At 37.9% G+C, this 17227-nt stretch overlaps 1 protein-coding gene across 1 annotated transcript; it reads right to left on the reverse strand.

Moving 5' to 3' along the window:
* Positions 1-3397: 3397 nt before the first annotated feature.
* Positions 3398-8946, reverse strand: PAP20 (Purple acid phosphatases superfamily protein). The gene is made up of 5 exons (XM_089144483.1): positions 8564-8946; positions 5318-5615; positions 4629-5203; positions 4383-4471; positions 3398-3870 (listed from the first exon to the last, which is right to left on the reverse strand). The coding sequence occupies exons 1-5, from the start codon at positions 8852-8854 to the stop codon at positions 3678-3680; spliced, it is 1446 nt and encodes a 481-aa protein (XP_089000609.1). The 5' UTR covers positions 8855-8946; the 3' UTR covers positions 3398-3677.
* Between the last annotated feature and the right edge of the window lie 8281 nt (positions 8947-17227).

Here is a 17227-nt window from a genome sequence, read left to right on the forward strand (position 1 = left end):
TAATTAGTTTGCCTTGTGGGAATTGATTTAGGAATTAAAGATGCTTTAGCTTGTTCAAGGTATTGTTTTTTAAGTTCTGGGTTAGTTATTTGATCAACAAAATCAAGAAAGAAATTATGAATGGTTTCATTTCGGATCATGTTGATACTATTGTTCAAACATTCACTTAATCTTGAGTTTTGACAAGGACATGTGAATAAGACGGCTTCTGAAGGTTTAGACATAGAACGTTAAAACCTATTGTAAATACTATTCATATCATTATTAATTTTCTTTGTGGAAATTGATTTAGGAATTAAAGATGCTTTAGTTTGTTCAGGGTATTGTTTTTTAAGTTTTGGGTTACTTATTTGATCAACAAAATCAAGAAAGAAATTATGAGCGGTTTCATTTCGGATCATGTTGATACTATTGTTCAAACATTCACATAATCCTAAGTTTTCACAAGGACATGTGAATAATATGACTTCTCAATCATCAGAGATACTGCTTAATTTTGTATTTATGTTGTTAATTTTGTGTTCTGAATCAGATGAAGTTATATATTTCAACGAATAATTGGATAATAGTATTTTTGGTTTATTCATCATCTATGACAAGCTTGTTCTTCTTTGGTGGGTGTTTTATTTTTATTAGAAGTATTTTTCTTGTTGTATTAATCAGATTTGCAGTAGGGTTTATAAGACTTATACCTATCCTTGTATTTGTCTTTGTACATATTGAATGTTTTAGGGTGATGTTTTTTCCATTTGATTGGAGCAAAGCCAAGTTGTTCACACAATCCTCCTAATTCTTTTTTATAGGCTTTGAATTCTTTATAGATTTTTTTTTATGTAATCTCTTGTCTACACATAAGACAAGAGCTTCCTCATGTATAAGGCTTATGATATTACCGTATGTTGAATTGTTATAAGGGATTTTGCCATTATTATCTTTGTTTTAATTTTTAAAAAACATTGTTGGTATTCCTGTTATAAATTTCTCTTTCCAGAAAGATAAATTTGCATCATCTTTGGTTAGGATTTTGGATATGAAAGTATCCTTATACCATTTGAATTGGTAAAGTCCTTTACTTTTTAAATTTGACAATTATTCTGAAGACCTTTCTTTTAATCTAGAAGGGTCTCCTATGAAATGAAGTGTCAAAACTTACACCTCGCCTTCTGGATCTAATACAATGGGAAACAAATTGATATATCCAACCCGTCATCCTTTTACCCTAAGTATTACACCATATGAATCAACTCAACCAGGGATAATTGATGTGGAGGAGGTTTTGTCAAGCTAGGGTTGAGAATTTCTTACATTTAGGACCTTGGCTCAAACTAAATCAGACTAAACCATGACATAACTAAAGTCCGGATCCTTAAGGGTAAAAAGATTGTGCTCTCTTCACCTTTCTCCATCAATATATTTAAAGGAGACTCACCTCTGAGTATTTATGAAAGGAGTGGAACCAGAATTCAACATTGGGGGCTGAAGAATGAAAGTCTAGATTACCTTCCCATTAGGGAGGCACTAATGTTTTTTCATCACACATATTGTGTGGGCCCTTATAAAATTTATTGGGGTCCTACCTATGAATTATTTTATTATATTAAGAAAGTCTCACACATATTTGAAAAAAAGGAAAAAAAAATTGATAATTATATTTTTTTTTCCGACAAAATATAAGTAAATTAAAGCATAAAATAATTAAAAAAAAAAAAAAAACGTGACTTCACCTCTAAAAAGTTAAATGCAAACCAAAAAGAATATGCAAACTAATTTTTATTTTTGTAAGGAAAAAGATGCAAACCAATGGCAGTTAGTTACCTTATTAACTATGGACATTTTATTCACAATATAAAATCAAATAACAAAAATTGCAAAAGAAATAAAGAAACAAAAATATAAAATCAAATAAAAAGAATAACAAAAAATGATAAAAAGAAGGGATAATTACTGTTGCCCCCTGTAGTTTGATTTTATTACAAATAAAACCCTGTTTTTTACAAAATTACTGTTGCCCCCTTCCTTATAACCGTGTTAAGTTGCCGTTTGAATATGTAATGTCTAATTTGCCTTTCATTAAAATTAAGAAATCAAAAGACGATGCTACTCCATTTATAAAACCATATTAAATGTCAATTTTACCCTAAACTTCATTTATTTTGAATTAATGAAACGGACAAAATCCAAATCCGATTTGGTTTCCCACTTTCACAAAACTTCATCTATTTTGAATTAAAGAAATAAACAAAATCCAAATCCGATTTGGTTTCCCACCTTCACTAAACTTCATTTATTTTAAATTAAAAAAATGAACAAAATCCAAATCCAATTTGGTTTCCCACCTTCACTAAACTTCATTTATTTTGAAAAATTTTTAGGTGATATTCAGTTTCCAATTTGAGTTGAATTCGATTTTCCTTCCTCTTCTGTTTCTATTTAAGTTTTATTCAATCATTTTTTCTTTTTTCTTCCTTTTTTTTTTTTTGGTCCACAGTTAATTAAGGGTACTACTGTAACTTGACAAAAGAGTAAATAAGTAAGAGATAAGTATAAGGGTATTTTGGGGGTTTTTGAGAAAAATATAAAGATGTCACATCATTAGTTAACTAACAGAACTTAACGGTAAGGGGGCAATAATAATTATAGACAAAGTTGAAGGTTGGATTAGTAATTTTGAAAAGTACAAGGGATATAGTAGTAATAAAATCAAAGTACAGGGGACCAATAGTAATTATCCCTAAAAAGAAAGACGATAAATAAATTGACAAAGAGAGAGAGAATACATAATTGTAGAGAAGATTTTTTTTTTCCAAATTTTCTTGAACCCATGCTTATAGAAATGAAAGAGAATAAATGGCAAATTTTCCTTAATCCACACTTATAGAAAAGGAAGAGAATAAGTAGGATGAAAAAAAGGAGATATATAGAAAGGGAAGAGAATAAATAGGAAGAAAAGAGGAGATAGGAGAGAATAAATATAAATTGAAGAGTTAGTTTTTAATTAGGAATGACATTTTAATATCTAATAAGATATTTTTTTTTCAAAAATTTCCTTTAACCCGCTTTTATAGAAAGAGAATAGAATAAATGGAAAGAAAATATGAAAGAGAAGATAGGGAGAATAAATAGAAATTGAGGAATTATTTTATAATTAGAAATGACATTTAGACCCATTATTTTACTTTTAAAATTTGATTCAATATTGAAGAGTGGGTCAAATAGTGATATTTCACATATAAAAAGAAAAAAAAACTGATAAAATTAAGATAAAAACTGAAAAAACTAAGAGAACTATATAATTTTCTATAAAATTAGGGGGCCATGCCCCATTGCGGTGCTGCCCCTATTTATGATCCACTTTATTAATACTTTATCTTTTTTTTTTTTTCTTTCTTTTTTGGCAAAAGAAAAAGAGATTTCATTCTTAAAATGTGTAATAGAGAAGTATGGGAAGAACTGATCCTCTATCCATCTAGATAGAGGATCCCAACTCCTAGATCATCATCCACACAAACAGGAAAGAGAGGAAGAAAATATTTTCCTTTTACATCATTATTTGTTATAGAAAGGATCGAATCAAATGACATCTCCTGTTTTCTTTGGGGAAATCTAATTTAACCTTTGACTTCGGCCTGTTGGCCCTAAAAAGGCTCATCTGTATCAACACTCCAACTCACAAACCTTTAAGCACTTATCACCTTACAGCTTGGTTCATTTGCAAGGCTTCTCAACCAGATTGAATCAGCAATAACCGATTCAACATCATCATTCCTATGCCAACTCCATAATGCGTAGCTTTCGTTCATCACCTGAAACTCACCATGTCCAAAACTTGCCTCTCTAAACACTGATATTTTGGGTTGCGGATCGATATACCTGAGAGAAAACAATATTAACTTCTCTAGCTTCAATAATAGTATTCTTCGATGCTCCCAAAAAATTTACATAATAACCCAGAGATTATTTTTGTTTCTCTTAAATTCAATTTTCTTTTTAGGCTGTTACGTTTGTTTGCAAAGGTGTGATATAAGAAAAAAACATGTGGATCGCATGTGTAGTGAGGTAAGGAAGAATGAAAGAAAAGTGATTTTGTGAAAAAGTGATAGTGGTGGGTCCCACTTTTTATTTTTCCAAACTTTCCCACACAAAATGGCTTGGGGTCGGAAAGTTGGATTACCATATCATCAGACAAGTTTCATTGTCTCTCACTTTTCCACGTACCCAAAACAACCAAATAATCTACAATTTTGAAATTTAAAGGAAAAATAAAAAATCTACACTTTTTTCAAGAATTTTTCCACCCCACCATTATTCCAACTGACAAATGCAGCCTTTAGGTGCTGGCATCTAACAAAGCGAGAACCATAGGAAGAAGTCGATTAACTTACTTATCAGCAATGCCTTCACGATTACCACCATCGCCAATTGTGATATGCACTGGACCACAAGGGTTAGCTTCATCTTTATAAACACGAGTCTGGGAATTTCAACGATCAATCATAAGATGGTAATTCCGAGAAGCACTAAATGCAGTTCTTTCCAGTGAGGATAGACTTTCATTTCACGCAATAACTTCATACTCTTCGTTTAGGAGGGAGAAAGTAAAAAGGAAAATAAGACTGTAGGGAACTTACGAAGCGTTCATAGGCATGGACATGACCGGCAAAAATAACATCAACATGAGCACCATAAAGTAATCCTTCCATGGCTGCCTTCATGCCATAAGATTGATACTCACCTTGGTGAGCTTTATTGGAATTGTACCAAGGAGCATGAATAAGTGCAACAAGCCATGGGGTTCTCTTCCTGTCTACCTTGGCCAAGTCAGCTTGGAGCCAAGTGTACTGAGGTGTCCCCACCTCAAAGTCGGTGTAAGACCCCAACATAAGAACGTGGACCCCAGCAACCTCAAACGAATAGTAGAGGTTTGAGTCCGATCCGCTCTCCTCATATGGCATATACCACCTTGCATTGTAGGAGGTGAATGAATGTGTGTGGATTACAGGGATCTTTTCTATCTCATGGTTCCCTTGTGTCACCATCCACGGGCGTTGTGAGGCTAGTGGCTCCACCAGTCGGCCAAACGAGTCCCAACGTGGCTGGTACATGTCGGCATAGGATAAATCCCCTGGCAACAACAACACATCATAGCTTGAACCAGCAATGTGGTCTAAAGTTGATTGCGTCCACTCTGTTTGTCCGAGATCACCTGTAAAAAAAGATAAAGACAAATACTCAAGATTCAATTGTGATTTCTTGGGCGGACTAATTCTGTCCTAGTTCAGCCTGGGCTCGATGGATAATGAAGCGTTACAAAACATACCTATAACAGCAAATTTGATGGGGAATTGAGCAGGTGGGGTTTTGAAGGTGAACTCAGGATCACTATCATTCAAGCCACAACGGTAGTAATGAATTGTATTGGGCTTCAAGGGACCAATGACTACATCATGTATTTCTCCCGATTCATATACTACATAGTCATATGAATTTACCGTTCCATTTGCTCTCCACTGATAAGATCCCGATGATGTACCATATCGTACGGTTGCCAGATTCCCGAAATTTTCTGTGATCCATGATATTCTCATCTTGTCAGAACCAACCAACGAGATATGCACCTGCAGTATAAGCCGTGAAGGTCACAAACATCTTATCCAAAAAATTATGATGAATGATAGATTCATGAAAGTTTTGTCACATGCATGCACCGGAAAAATACATTAGAACACTACAAGAGTTTCATTACGGTAAATGAAAGAGTCCTCTTTGGGGGAGTATGGTCTTTTTGTGCACGATATTTATAGTTGCACATACTCAAGCATCAATATATAAGACATATTTCCACCTTTCATGGGGTGAGATTGTAGTTTTATCCTTCCACACATTTCATTCCTCCGATAAACCCATTTTCTTTGTTGTCAAAAGAATATTCCTCTATAATATACCAATAGTGTGAGAAAACATTCGATGCCAATGTACTTTTTGTCACACATACCTATAGAATTGTCCATCATAGATCAAAATTTTCAGGCCAAAGCAACATTTTTTAATATAATGTGGCAATCAGGAGGATCGGAGGCTGACAAAATACTACTCTTATGGCATGAAATTTGTAACTTGTTCACCCCACCTCAAGCTTTGTATGTAAACTTCTTCCATTTAATACCCAAGAAACTATATACTTAAAAGAAATTAATTCTTTGAAAATTTCAAAAAAAAACTTCTGAAAAGAGAAAAGAAAATATAATGCTATAGAAAGCAAGTCACATAACCACACGGGATCAACTCAAGCAAAGACCAACACCCCATAGTACGAGGTCATGAGTTCAAATATCCTTATAACTATGGTGAAATCCCGCTGTATATTTAAATAGATATAAAACTACCATCTTGAGCTCCCCCCACCCAAAGAAAAAAAAAAAAAAAAAAAAAGAAAAGAAAAAGCAAGCCTCATGTTGAAAATGACATCAAATTTTACATTGAAATAGTTATAAGGGATTCCTTCGAATATCCAATGGTTCGATCAAAGAACTAAGTCATCTTGCATGCTAATTTGTCAATTGAATTTGGCAAGCTTGAATTTAAAGCAGTAATGTCATCATACTTGTGTAACATAAATTTGCACTATACAACCGCTTAATTTCAAATATGAAAGAAACAATATGATCTGCCAAATAAAAATATAATAATAGTAATAATAATAAACAATACCTTGACATGAATATTAAAAGATAATTGTTGCAAAAATGCTAATAGATTTATTTTATGAGAGAATATTCTTATGAATTATGGAAGTGTTCTTCGTCTACTCTGTCTAATTGTGAATGCATCGGAGACATTCATATAGAATCTACCTTGATACCTCCCATTTTAATTCATAGTCACATGCACTAAGGCTCTTTTTGGTATCAATTATCATTGTCAATTATGAGAAATTTTCATTATTTTAAATTGTTTGGCATCTATTCTGAATTTTAATTTTATTTAAAATAATAAAAAAACCTCCAAAATCCATAATGAACTTTTTGTCCATTATGGATTATGATGAGAATTTCATTATCTTCATTTGTGTAAGTTTATTTAAAGTTCTATAAGTAAGATGAGGGTAAAATAGTCAATACACATTATTTTATAACAATCATACTTTTTCCTTTTTTTCTCACTTGTTTACTATCATTTTTAACAATCTTTTATCTTGACACCAAACTTATTTTCCATTTCATAATTTATTTTCGATAAAATTCACCAAACCATTTTTCATTATTGACCAAAAATGAATTCTTATACTTATTTATTTTAAATAGGCATAATAGAGAATGAGAATTGATACCAAAAAGAGCCTAAGTGACTTCTATTTTAAATTATCAATTATCAATTATAAATCTGTCTTTTGCGTATTTTCAGGTTCCGTGTTATGGTAACAAAGCATGAGAATCTAACATTATAATCAGGTTGATGGGAAGAAAACCTCCCCCAGTAAAGCAATTTAGATCAACTAATTTAAGAAGAAATGGTAATAAACAAATCCTACAAGGTAGCTAATTGACAATAGTCCACTTTAGCACAAGATTCTTAAACTAAGAAAACTTGAAAAGCAAACTCTTGCAAGAACCTGCTTGGAAAACCAAAGAAAAGGATTCTCAAAAATGAAGACAAAAAGCAATCGGAACCAGCTCATTTGAGCCTTTGAGAACTGAAGAGAGTTTTGTCCACGCTGTTACTTAGAGAAAACAAAAGATAGAAATGCAATTCTAAACAGGGGGTAATTCAATTTCTTATTTATTTATTTTTAATCATCACCAACCTAATCATGAGGATCGTCAGGTTTAGAAGAGAGGAGGGACAGGAAGGTGTGTCGGAACGATGGATTGATTTTGAAACTTCCTTGATTGTATCCTCTCTATTATGGGAGGCTGATGCCATCGTCTGAAAAGCATGCCTGTGTTTATTCAACTTATATGGCTTCAAAACAGTCATAAACATTATGACACGTGTAATGAAAGCTCCTCTGTGCATAAGTTATGTCAGCGAATTTGTAGATTTAATCAATAATGAAATTAATCATATTCAAATTTTCAATTTTAATTTTTAAATTTAAGACCGATTACTCTCCGTTGGATTGACATCTTTATAAAAATAATACGGTTGTAAAACACAGGCTGTAAGAGAAATTCAAACTCACCAAAAATCTGCGGGACCCACCCCTAATGTTCCTATGTAGACGTTTCAGATGCATTCACACGTAGAGATTTCATACTCCAAAAAATTTTAAGAGCGGTGTATGAACATATGTACCCTCTCGGAGATCAGAACAAAGACCCCACGTAACAGTTCTCCTCTTCCAGCAAATTTTTTTTTGGTCAATACGTTTCCAGCAGTTGCAACTGCAATAAATGCTGCTCAAAACCCCCATCGGTGGACCTCACACGCCGGCCGAAACCTTAGCAAAACTCCGGTGACGGCGCTCGTTTGATGCCGTCAATTCCTCTCTTTTAAAATTCTCTCAAGGAAAAACCTCAAAACCCAAACAAAATAGAGAGAAACACAAAGGAATGAAAGAACTTACCTGTTGAGGTGAAGATTCGTCAATCGATTTAGAAGGACGGATGGGAAGAGTCCGGCGCGGCGGAGGACGGTTGTAAGAAAGAACGACGCGATAATATCCGGCGAAGCTTAACCAGAATACCAAAGCCACAAAGAAAAATCTGATAGCCATGGCCTTAGAAAACCAACCTGAGACAAGAACGGCGTTTGGGAAGGAACTGTTACGATCACTTGTAGGCGATGGTGTATTACTACTCTTGCGGTTGAAAGAATGCACCCAACGAGGTGTTGCTACACCATCAAAAAGCCTCATAAGCTCCAACTGCAGAGTGTGGAAGAGACGAGAGAAGATGGAAAAATGTATGAATCCATTTATTCCTTCTTTTCATCAATTAATGGATTTGATTTCTTAACCCTTCTTCTCTTCGTCTTTCCTGGTATTTATCGTGCCTCCAATTTTGACGAATATCCTTGATTTAAGGTATTATTACACGTGGAGATATCTGCATGAAACATTTGAGATCGGATATCCCAAGGGATCTTTAGATTTTATTTTATTTTTCTTGAAAAAGTATAACTCCTTACCTCAAAAAAAAAATAATAATAAATAAATAAATAAACTTGACACGCAAAAAACTTGACGTATCATTGTATATATAACTGGTGCCTGCTTGGATTCACACGCAAAAAACTTGACGTATCATTGTCTTTAATTTGCATATTTAGGAGGGGAGATCACTTTGAATGCTTATGGTCCACTTTATTAGGTGGGTCTCCCTTTTGAATTTGTAATAGGCAACTAAGAGAAGACATGGTCGATCGAATTTTCGTGATTTGGACTTTGACACAAAAATACTCGTATTGCAGCAAACAAAAATTTAGAAGTGAATATGTTCACCGTTGATATGGAGAAAATATAATCGAGCCTGGTTCAACCTTGGTTCGACCTTCAACCCCGGTCGAGACGAAAGGAATCGACTCGCTTCCGAGCGGACCGGGTCCAAAAGGTAGCTTGCTGAGGAAGTAAATTAACTCAATCACAAGCACGCTCTAATCCGCTACGATCGGAATGGACTAATCATCAAAGAGACGGGTAGCAGCATTTGCGGATGGTGCTTATCGCTATTATGGATAACTACAATACAACGATCGTGTTATCAGAGGAGTCATCTACTAGTCCAACTTAATACGGATCTATCACTCAACGGATCTGTTCGTTAAGATTTGACTGCTATCCGAAGAAGGCTCAAATGCATCCAACGAAGGAGATTCGTAGGTACATCCTATATAAGACATCGCCTGCCCACAAGATTGAAGGACACATATAATCTGAATCGTATTCTCGTTATTCATTCCTTGGCTCTGTACTCAAGCAGAGCCTTTTGTGATTAAGTTCATCAACTGAATTAGCCTTCGGAGGTGGACTCCCGATCCCAGCGGTCGGGCCACATTTGACGTTCGTTTTTGCAGGTCATCCACAAAAATCTGCTCAGCCCTTAGATCTCTTTAGATGACCTGCAAAACGAAAGCGTCAGATGTGGCCCAACTGCTGGGGTTGGGAGTCCACCTCCGAAGGCTAAGTCAGTCGATAAACTTAATCATAAACGGCTCTGTTAGAAGCACAGAGCTAAGGAATGAATAACTGGAATACGATTTAGATCATAAGCATCTGAGTGTTTACGTCCAAATGTGTGTGTAGGGATCTCCCTCAGTCGTTGGATCCTAACAGTTAGATCCGTTGAGCGATAGACTTCTACTAGTTTGAACTAGTAGAGGACTCCTAGGATAACCTCACGGTTATTTGATGGTTATCCCTTCAATAGTGATAAGTGACAGTCGCCAATTTGTGTCTGCCATCATTAGGGTAATTAACCTAATCCATAAGTTGGATTAGGGCGTGCTTGTGGTTGATTTAGTTTTCTTCCTCAGCAAGCTATCTCCTGGACCCGGCTTGCTCGGAAGCGAGTCGATTCTTTTCGTTCCGACTGGAGTCGAAGGTCAAACCAAGCATGAACCAGGTTCGATCATATTTTCTCCACATCACGAGCCCCCCAGACCAAGCGTTCAGTCGATCCTGAGTGCTTGGTTTTTAACTGGGTTCTTCGTCAAGCAATGGTCTTTGCACAACCCACTAAATGTCATGTCACATTTAATGCGGTGGTCACTTTTTCCTCGAGCGTTGTGAGGGCAATGCCACGCGTCCTTTTGCAGTCGAACTATTGTGGCTCACGTAACCCAAGCGATGGTTTCTGACGCCTGTTTTGGATTCGTGAGTTCAAACTTTCAAAACGTCTTCAAATCTCGATCGTCGATGCTGAATTAATCTCGATCGTTCACGTCTTCGAACACTCGTGCGGGTGCTTAAAAGCAGTTCGTTGTCTTCGTAGGTTTCATTCTTCTTTCTATCTCCCATCCTCCTGGTTGGGTTGTGCTTTCCAAGCGCAATAAGACTAAGCTTAGCTGGAGGGGCAACATTCTTGCTAAAGGAACTTGCCCTTCCAATCACAAAGGATGGCTCAAGCAATATTTTTTCTATCGAGCGCCTCAATCAGATCTCAACTTCCCGACCGTTTGGAAACAGTATACTTCATACTCTGAGGGTAATCGGGTCCTTCCCTTATCCAAAGAAGACAAGACGACCGTCAGGAAGATCAAATCAATTCCATGGTATCAAGAGATACATGGATATGAGATGGAATACAACTCCATCCTCCAGTACTGGGGACTGGCTCATCGTGGGCTTCTTAACCATCATCTTTCAATTTTCTAAGAATGATATGCCTTTTTGCAATCTTGATTTTTGTCCTTCTTTGCAGTGCCACCAAGAATGAACCCTGAAAATCTTCGGGCAAAGGCTACTAGGGCTTGGTGACAGCTGAGCAACGGTCGCCTCGAGCCTTGACTACTGGACAAGTAGCCTCTGTTCCCTCTCCCGACCCTTCCTACAAGGGTATCAGGAACTTGAAGCCAGTGGTTGAGGCTTTGGGAAGAGGGAAAAACCAATGGTGGAAGAGTCTGATATCCCCTCCGCCGCTCGAACTAAAAGGAAGCACAATTTAGTTGATGCTTTCGCCCTGAAAAAATCCAAAAGGAATAAAGATTGCGAGGAGATCTTCATGCCTCAGTGGACACTAACGCAGACTGATAGGGCAACACAAGACCCTGAGAAGGTTGCAGAATGGAGTTCTTTTGGTCTTATGCCTGCTGATCTTCAGGCCTTTGAAGCCCTGGAAGATGATGCTCTCGTTCGTCAGTCAACCAGGTACCGTCTTTCTTGATTTTTCATCAATTGCTTTTCATAATCTCTTATGAGTTCTTCTGATAATCTCCTCGTCCTCAGGAATGTTGTGTTGAGCTTTTATCAACACATGGAGGCATTGAGCCGAGTTGGTTGCAATGGCTCCTTGCTGCAAACTTGTGAAGAGAATTTGGCAAAGGCCAATTCTGAAATAGACCGGCTGAAGACAGCAGCCGAAGAGCTGAAGGTGAAGCACGATGAGGAGATGAATTCCTTGAAAAAGGATCTTGACTCTTCAGTTGCCTGTGCTGTGCCGAACACGAGGCTAGGAAATAGAAGAAAGCTGCTACATTGTTCGGTGAGAGTCTTGAGCTTAAAGCCATACAGAATGAACGTATACTGAAGATGGCAGTTCCTAGCAAGCCCGAACATATTAAACCAGAGCTTCGAAGGGATTGCATTCGGAAATACCTGAACATCGTTCCTTTCTCTAACCTGCTGGGCGCTTTCAACCTTCAAACTTACCGTGTGGGGCAATGATGTTTGGGAAAGATCCTTGAATCTAACCCTTCCTTCGACACAACTCCTTTTCGTGAGGTGTGTCACAAAGAGATCTTTGGGAAGCTTAAGTTGGCCCTCCCTGATTGGGCTTTGAGAGAGGATGATCCTATTCCAGCTGACCCGAATTATGAGGAATATTGTCACATCCCCCCAGCCGGTACCCTAACTGGCATACCCGGGAGTGTGATCCACAGCCCCGAAGATCAAGTATCGAGGAAATCATCCTCCCACATATACAATAACATAATCATAAACAATAAATAATCAAGGTTTAAACATTATAAACAAAATATTTAACTCAAGAAAGAATAAATGATATAATCAGAGTGCGGAAAATAATACTAGATATCCGAAGATATCAAAAGAAGTAAAGTGAGGCGGAAACTCAATGTACTAATAAATAAACTAAGAACAAGAGTCTTCAAGCTTATAGATGACGTCTTCATTAGTGTGGACTTCATCAACCCAATGGATCTGTTCTAACTCTATGCTGCCTTCAAAAGTAGTACGCAGCTTGATCCGCCGGGGGATCATCAGAGTAAGCTTGATCGTCGCCAGCACCTTGCATGAAATACGCTTCATCGGCTTGCGCTTCACTATACTGCTCGTCATAATACTCTGTACCTGCAGAATAATCTAACAAGAAAATATACAAAAAGGAATGAGTTTCGAAGAAACTCGGTAAGGCAAGTTAATCCATAACATCATAGATAACATGTGGCAAAACATAACATGATGCAATGCAATATGGAACAGATAAAGTATGAATACATCTAAACTCTATGTATGTTGGTCTCTATGGTAGACATGCTTTAAGTCATAGCACCATACTACTCTGGGTAGGTCAGTCACTCGGCTCCAGTAGGCAATGGATCCGGGCATCCCTCAGGACAAACCATGGTAAGGGGTTAAGTCAACACACTCTCTCACAAGAATTTGGCATAAGTACCGGCGCATGTCAAGGAAAAGCCTAGCCCAATGCAAGTCATCTAGTCAGTTATATCATGTCAAATTGGGATACTTTCCCTATGGCACCGACCAACTCGGTTCCGTATCCTTCACACTAGAGTCAGCGTATCCTATGGCACCGACCAACTCGGACTACGGACTCATCAACCCTATTGGTTATCCACATATGGTAAACGGGAAGCTCTCATGTCCTCTCACGGGTTGGTTACCGGTCTTGAGCACCCATGAGCCCAAGTCTAGCCATATGCAACCCTCCAATAAATGGTCCCCACAATATGATTCCCGTCCTCTCACAGGTTGGTTACCGGTCTTGAGCGCCCGTGAATCACATTCGCTACCACGGGTCGTTCGGGAAAGCGTTGATGGGTGAATCCTATTTGGGTCTGATATAACAGGGGTAAATCCTAGCCAAACACTACTAGACATCCCTAGGTATGACAACCAATGATTCGGGAAAGCGTTGATGGGCATCTTCGGAGAACATCCCATACTATTCCCTCCGATGTCCAAGGACAGAAGCGTCAAAAGGACACTCCCCAATCCCAAACCATACCTAGGCAAACACATTCTCAGATCAGTCATGACATACACAACCAACAGTTCATCATATACAAGAGAATGTAAAAGCAAAATCAGATTAAGCAGTAATAATTAACTCATATAACATGAATAATAAAAAGGATAACATAAACAAGTGCTACTGTTCTCACAGTAGGAGATCAGAATTTAAAATACAATAACAGTATGTAAAATCATAGTTTCGCAAAGTAGAAACCAGAGAACAAGCAACCTATGTAGTTAAGGAATCAACTGTCCTTACCTGATTATCAAAGAATATGATCCAGAAAGCAAAGAGAGCAACTCCAAACTTAGCAAATAGACTCCTAACAATCATAGATACAACATTAGGAAAGATGCTTAAAAGATCAGAGAGTAAACGAATCAAATCGGGTGAAAAATGAAGCTATTGACTCCTTTGGTCGAGTGCCCCACTCGACCAAGGAGTCGACCAAGCAAGTCAGTACGGAATTGTACAGACTGCTTTGGCCATAACTTCCTCGTTTGAAGTCGGATTGATCCGAAATTCGAAGGGGAACTTCCTAAGGTATATTAGGATCATATAGTAAGATAAAAACATCAAGTCATAGGGAAAATTTGGGTTCTTGATCTAACCCAAGAAATTAGGGTTTCAACCTTATGGTTCCCATAAAAAGGTTGAGATCACATAATGAAAGAAAAATAAATAATTGGCCAAATGCAATAAGAAAATCATAGGAAAACTAATTTAGGTTAACAGAAACATTGCCCATGAGGTTTCCCTCGCATGGGAGGTTAACAAGAGTTTCCAGAAGATCATACTAAGGTTAGGGTTTCAAGAAAATCTTCGGCTAGGGTTGAGATCATGATGATGATTATAGATCTCAAAGAAACGAAGGAGATCACAAAGGGATGGTTGCAAGGATGTAGCATCAACTTCCTGATCTCAATCAAGAACAAGATCAAGAAAAGAAAATTAATAATTCAGAAGAGATACTAACCTTGAATTGTAAGAACAGAGAAGAGAGGCTTCAGATCTGCAAAGGAATCTTTGAAATCACCAGAGAGAGTTTCGGAGAGGTGTTCTCACGTTCACAAAGTGTTTAGGAGGCAGCCGTAACAAAGAAATACGAAGTAGGGTTTAAATAAGAGGGAAAAAACCCTAAAATTACAATTTCTCGGATTTCACCTTCCTTTGGTCAAGTGCTTGGTCGAGTGGCCCACTCGACCAGTCAGTCGACCAAGGCAGACAGTAAGGAATAATCAGGGATTTGGAGGATCAAATGGGCTTTAAACCTTATGGGCTTTTGCATACACATCAAGTAACATGTCAAGTGTGAAGAAATACCTTCAAACCAAGTCAGATAATACTCCAAGTCCTTCAACTAATCTCATCTTCAGACAACTGCAGCTTCCTTTCCAAATCTACACAGACATCTAAGTATGGAACTCCATCAACAACATCCATGGGTTCAGAGTCAAACACCATGTCTTCTACTGAGATGGCCCATAGTTGGCTTCTTTCTTTACTCCAGGTCTTTGGACCTAAAAACAACCGGGTTACCAGGTCAAGGTCAGGGTTAGGTTAGGGCTGGGTTTCACAAATATCTTGCTGATTCACCGCCCCTTCAAGAAGAAACTTCACAGCCTGCCGCTAAAAAGGATCCTGAGGAAGACAATCCTGAGAGAGACTCCTCAGTCGATAATGAGGAAGAGTCTTAGGGAGTAACCCCTTCTTTTTTTTGTAAAGCTTGACCCTCCATAATCAATGAAAATAGAACTTTTCCAATGATTGCCTTAATATTTCCTCATCCTATATCCAAAAGCTTGTCTTGGAAATAAAATATAAATGATATAAATTATCACTTAACTTCTTGTACCTTGACGAGGGATGACCTTTGGGATATCATGAAGAGGCGTTCGGGAGAGATGTTTCAGCTTCTATCTATTCCCAACTACTCTTTCATTTATTACGAAGTCCCAACGTCTCTCTCTGCCTTTGTATACCACTCACTTCTCCCAACGAGTTGGAAATACAAATATTATTTAAGTGGTGGCGCGACGGTTGGAGGTATTCTCGCGTCAGGTGCATAGTTCCACGTGGCTTTCCTCTGATCGTTGATCTTGCTTTTTGAAGAATTCGAAGCGTTTCTTCGATCTGGTCCTTTGGTTGCCTTTGGCTCTTAACCATTGCCTCATTATCTGCGGCTATTTAAGTCCCTCAAGGGTACTCCTCATTTATCCTGCTATCTGCAAGTTAGATTTGCAAAACAAAACAACATTCCGTCTTCCTTTGCTGCATTCGTACTTTTCGTATTCCAACAATATTTTCGATCAGCATCTGAACAAGTAAGCTTTTTGCTTTGCCTGTGTCACGAATCTCCTCTCCTTCTCCCTGAGTGAGCTTCACAGTAGTAATACTTGGGGTTCACTTAATGGGTATTCTAAGTAGTTCATATTTGTCTGAGAACTAGGGTTTTCCCTTTTTCTGTATGTTGTTGGATTTTCGTACTGATCTTGCTTTTTCTGTACTTGCAATGCCTCCCAGAATCGATTTGAGCTTTATTAGGGCGAAGTCCTGCAAGAAGACTGTCCCAGTACCGACGCAGGTTGCTGCCAGTGAGGTGATTGCATCTAGTGAATCTTCTAAACGTAAGGAGACTGCTGTTGGTGAATCTTCAAATTGGATTCCCCAGTTTTCTACTGATGCTCCTCCTATGCTCCCTCTGCCTGAAAAGATCGTTCGGTCTTCCCAGGAAGATCTTGATCCCTTCGTCGTTGCCTGTACTATTGATGCCCATGCTAGAGAAACCATTTGGGATTCTCCGATGGAGACCCTTCGGACATCTGAGGCAACTATGTTGGCATCTGATGAAGGCGTAGTCCCAGCAGGTGCTGCTTCTATTTCCAACTCTAATGCTTGTTTGGCATCCTCTTCCTCTCCTTCTTTAGAGCTGAAGGATTTTGCCACCAAGAAGTGCTGCCGGTTGGCAGATGATGTAGCTCATCCTTCTCTTGATGTAGCTCATCCTTCTCGTTCACTGAGGAAGTCTGAATTAGTGTCAAACGAGTTTGACAAGGCACTGGAGTGGTGCACTGTTGTTCAAATGCCTAGCCAGAGCAGAGTTCTTTCCAAACTTCTAGACGATGACTTTATGAAGTCATTGGTAATGTAAGTTTTTCTTCGTTACCTTTTGATTCTGAAGATTATTCTTTTGCTCCTGACTAACTCGGAAGTTGTTGCAGGAGTCTCACTGGCAACTTCCACAACCAAGTGGAAGCAGCCTCTAGACTCAGTAAACTGAGTAATGAAGTTTCCAGGCTTCGGGAAGACTCCAAAGCCAAGGATGCTGAAATTGCTCGCCTTAGGAAATTAGCTTG

Source organism: Hakea prostrata, chromosome 2 (genome assembly GCF_041222555.1).
Source record: "Hakea prostrata isolate BN-2017 chromosome 2, UWA_Hpros_2, whole genome shotgun sequence".
NCBI classification, from domain to species: Eukaryota; Viridiplantae; Streptophyta; class Magnoliopsida; order Proteales; family Proteaceae; genus Hakea; species Hakea prostrata.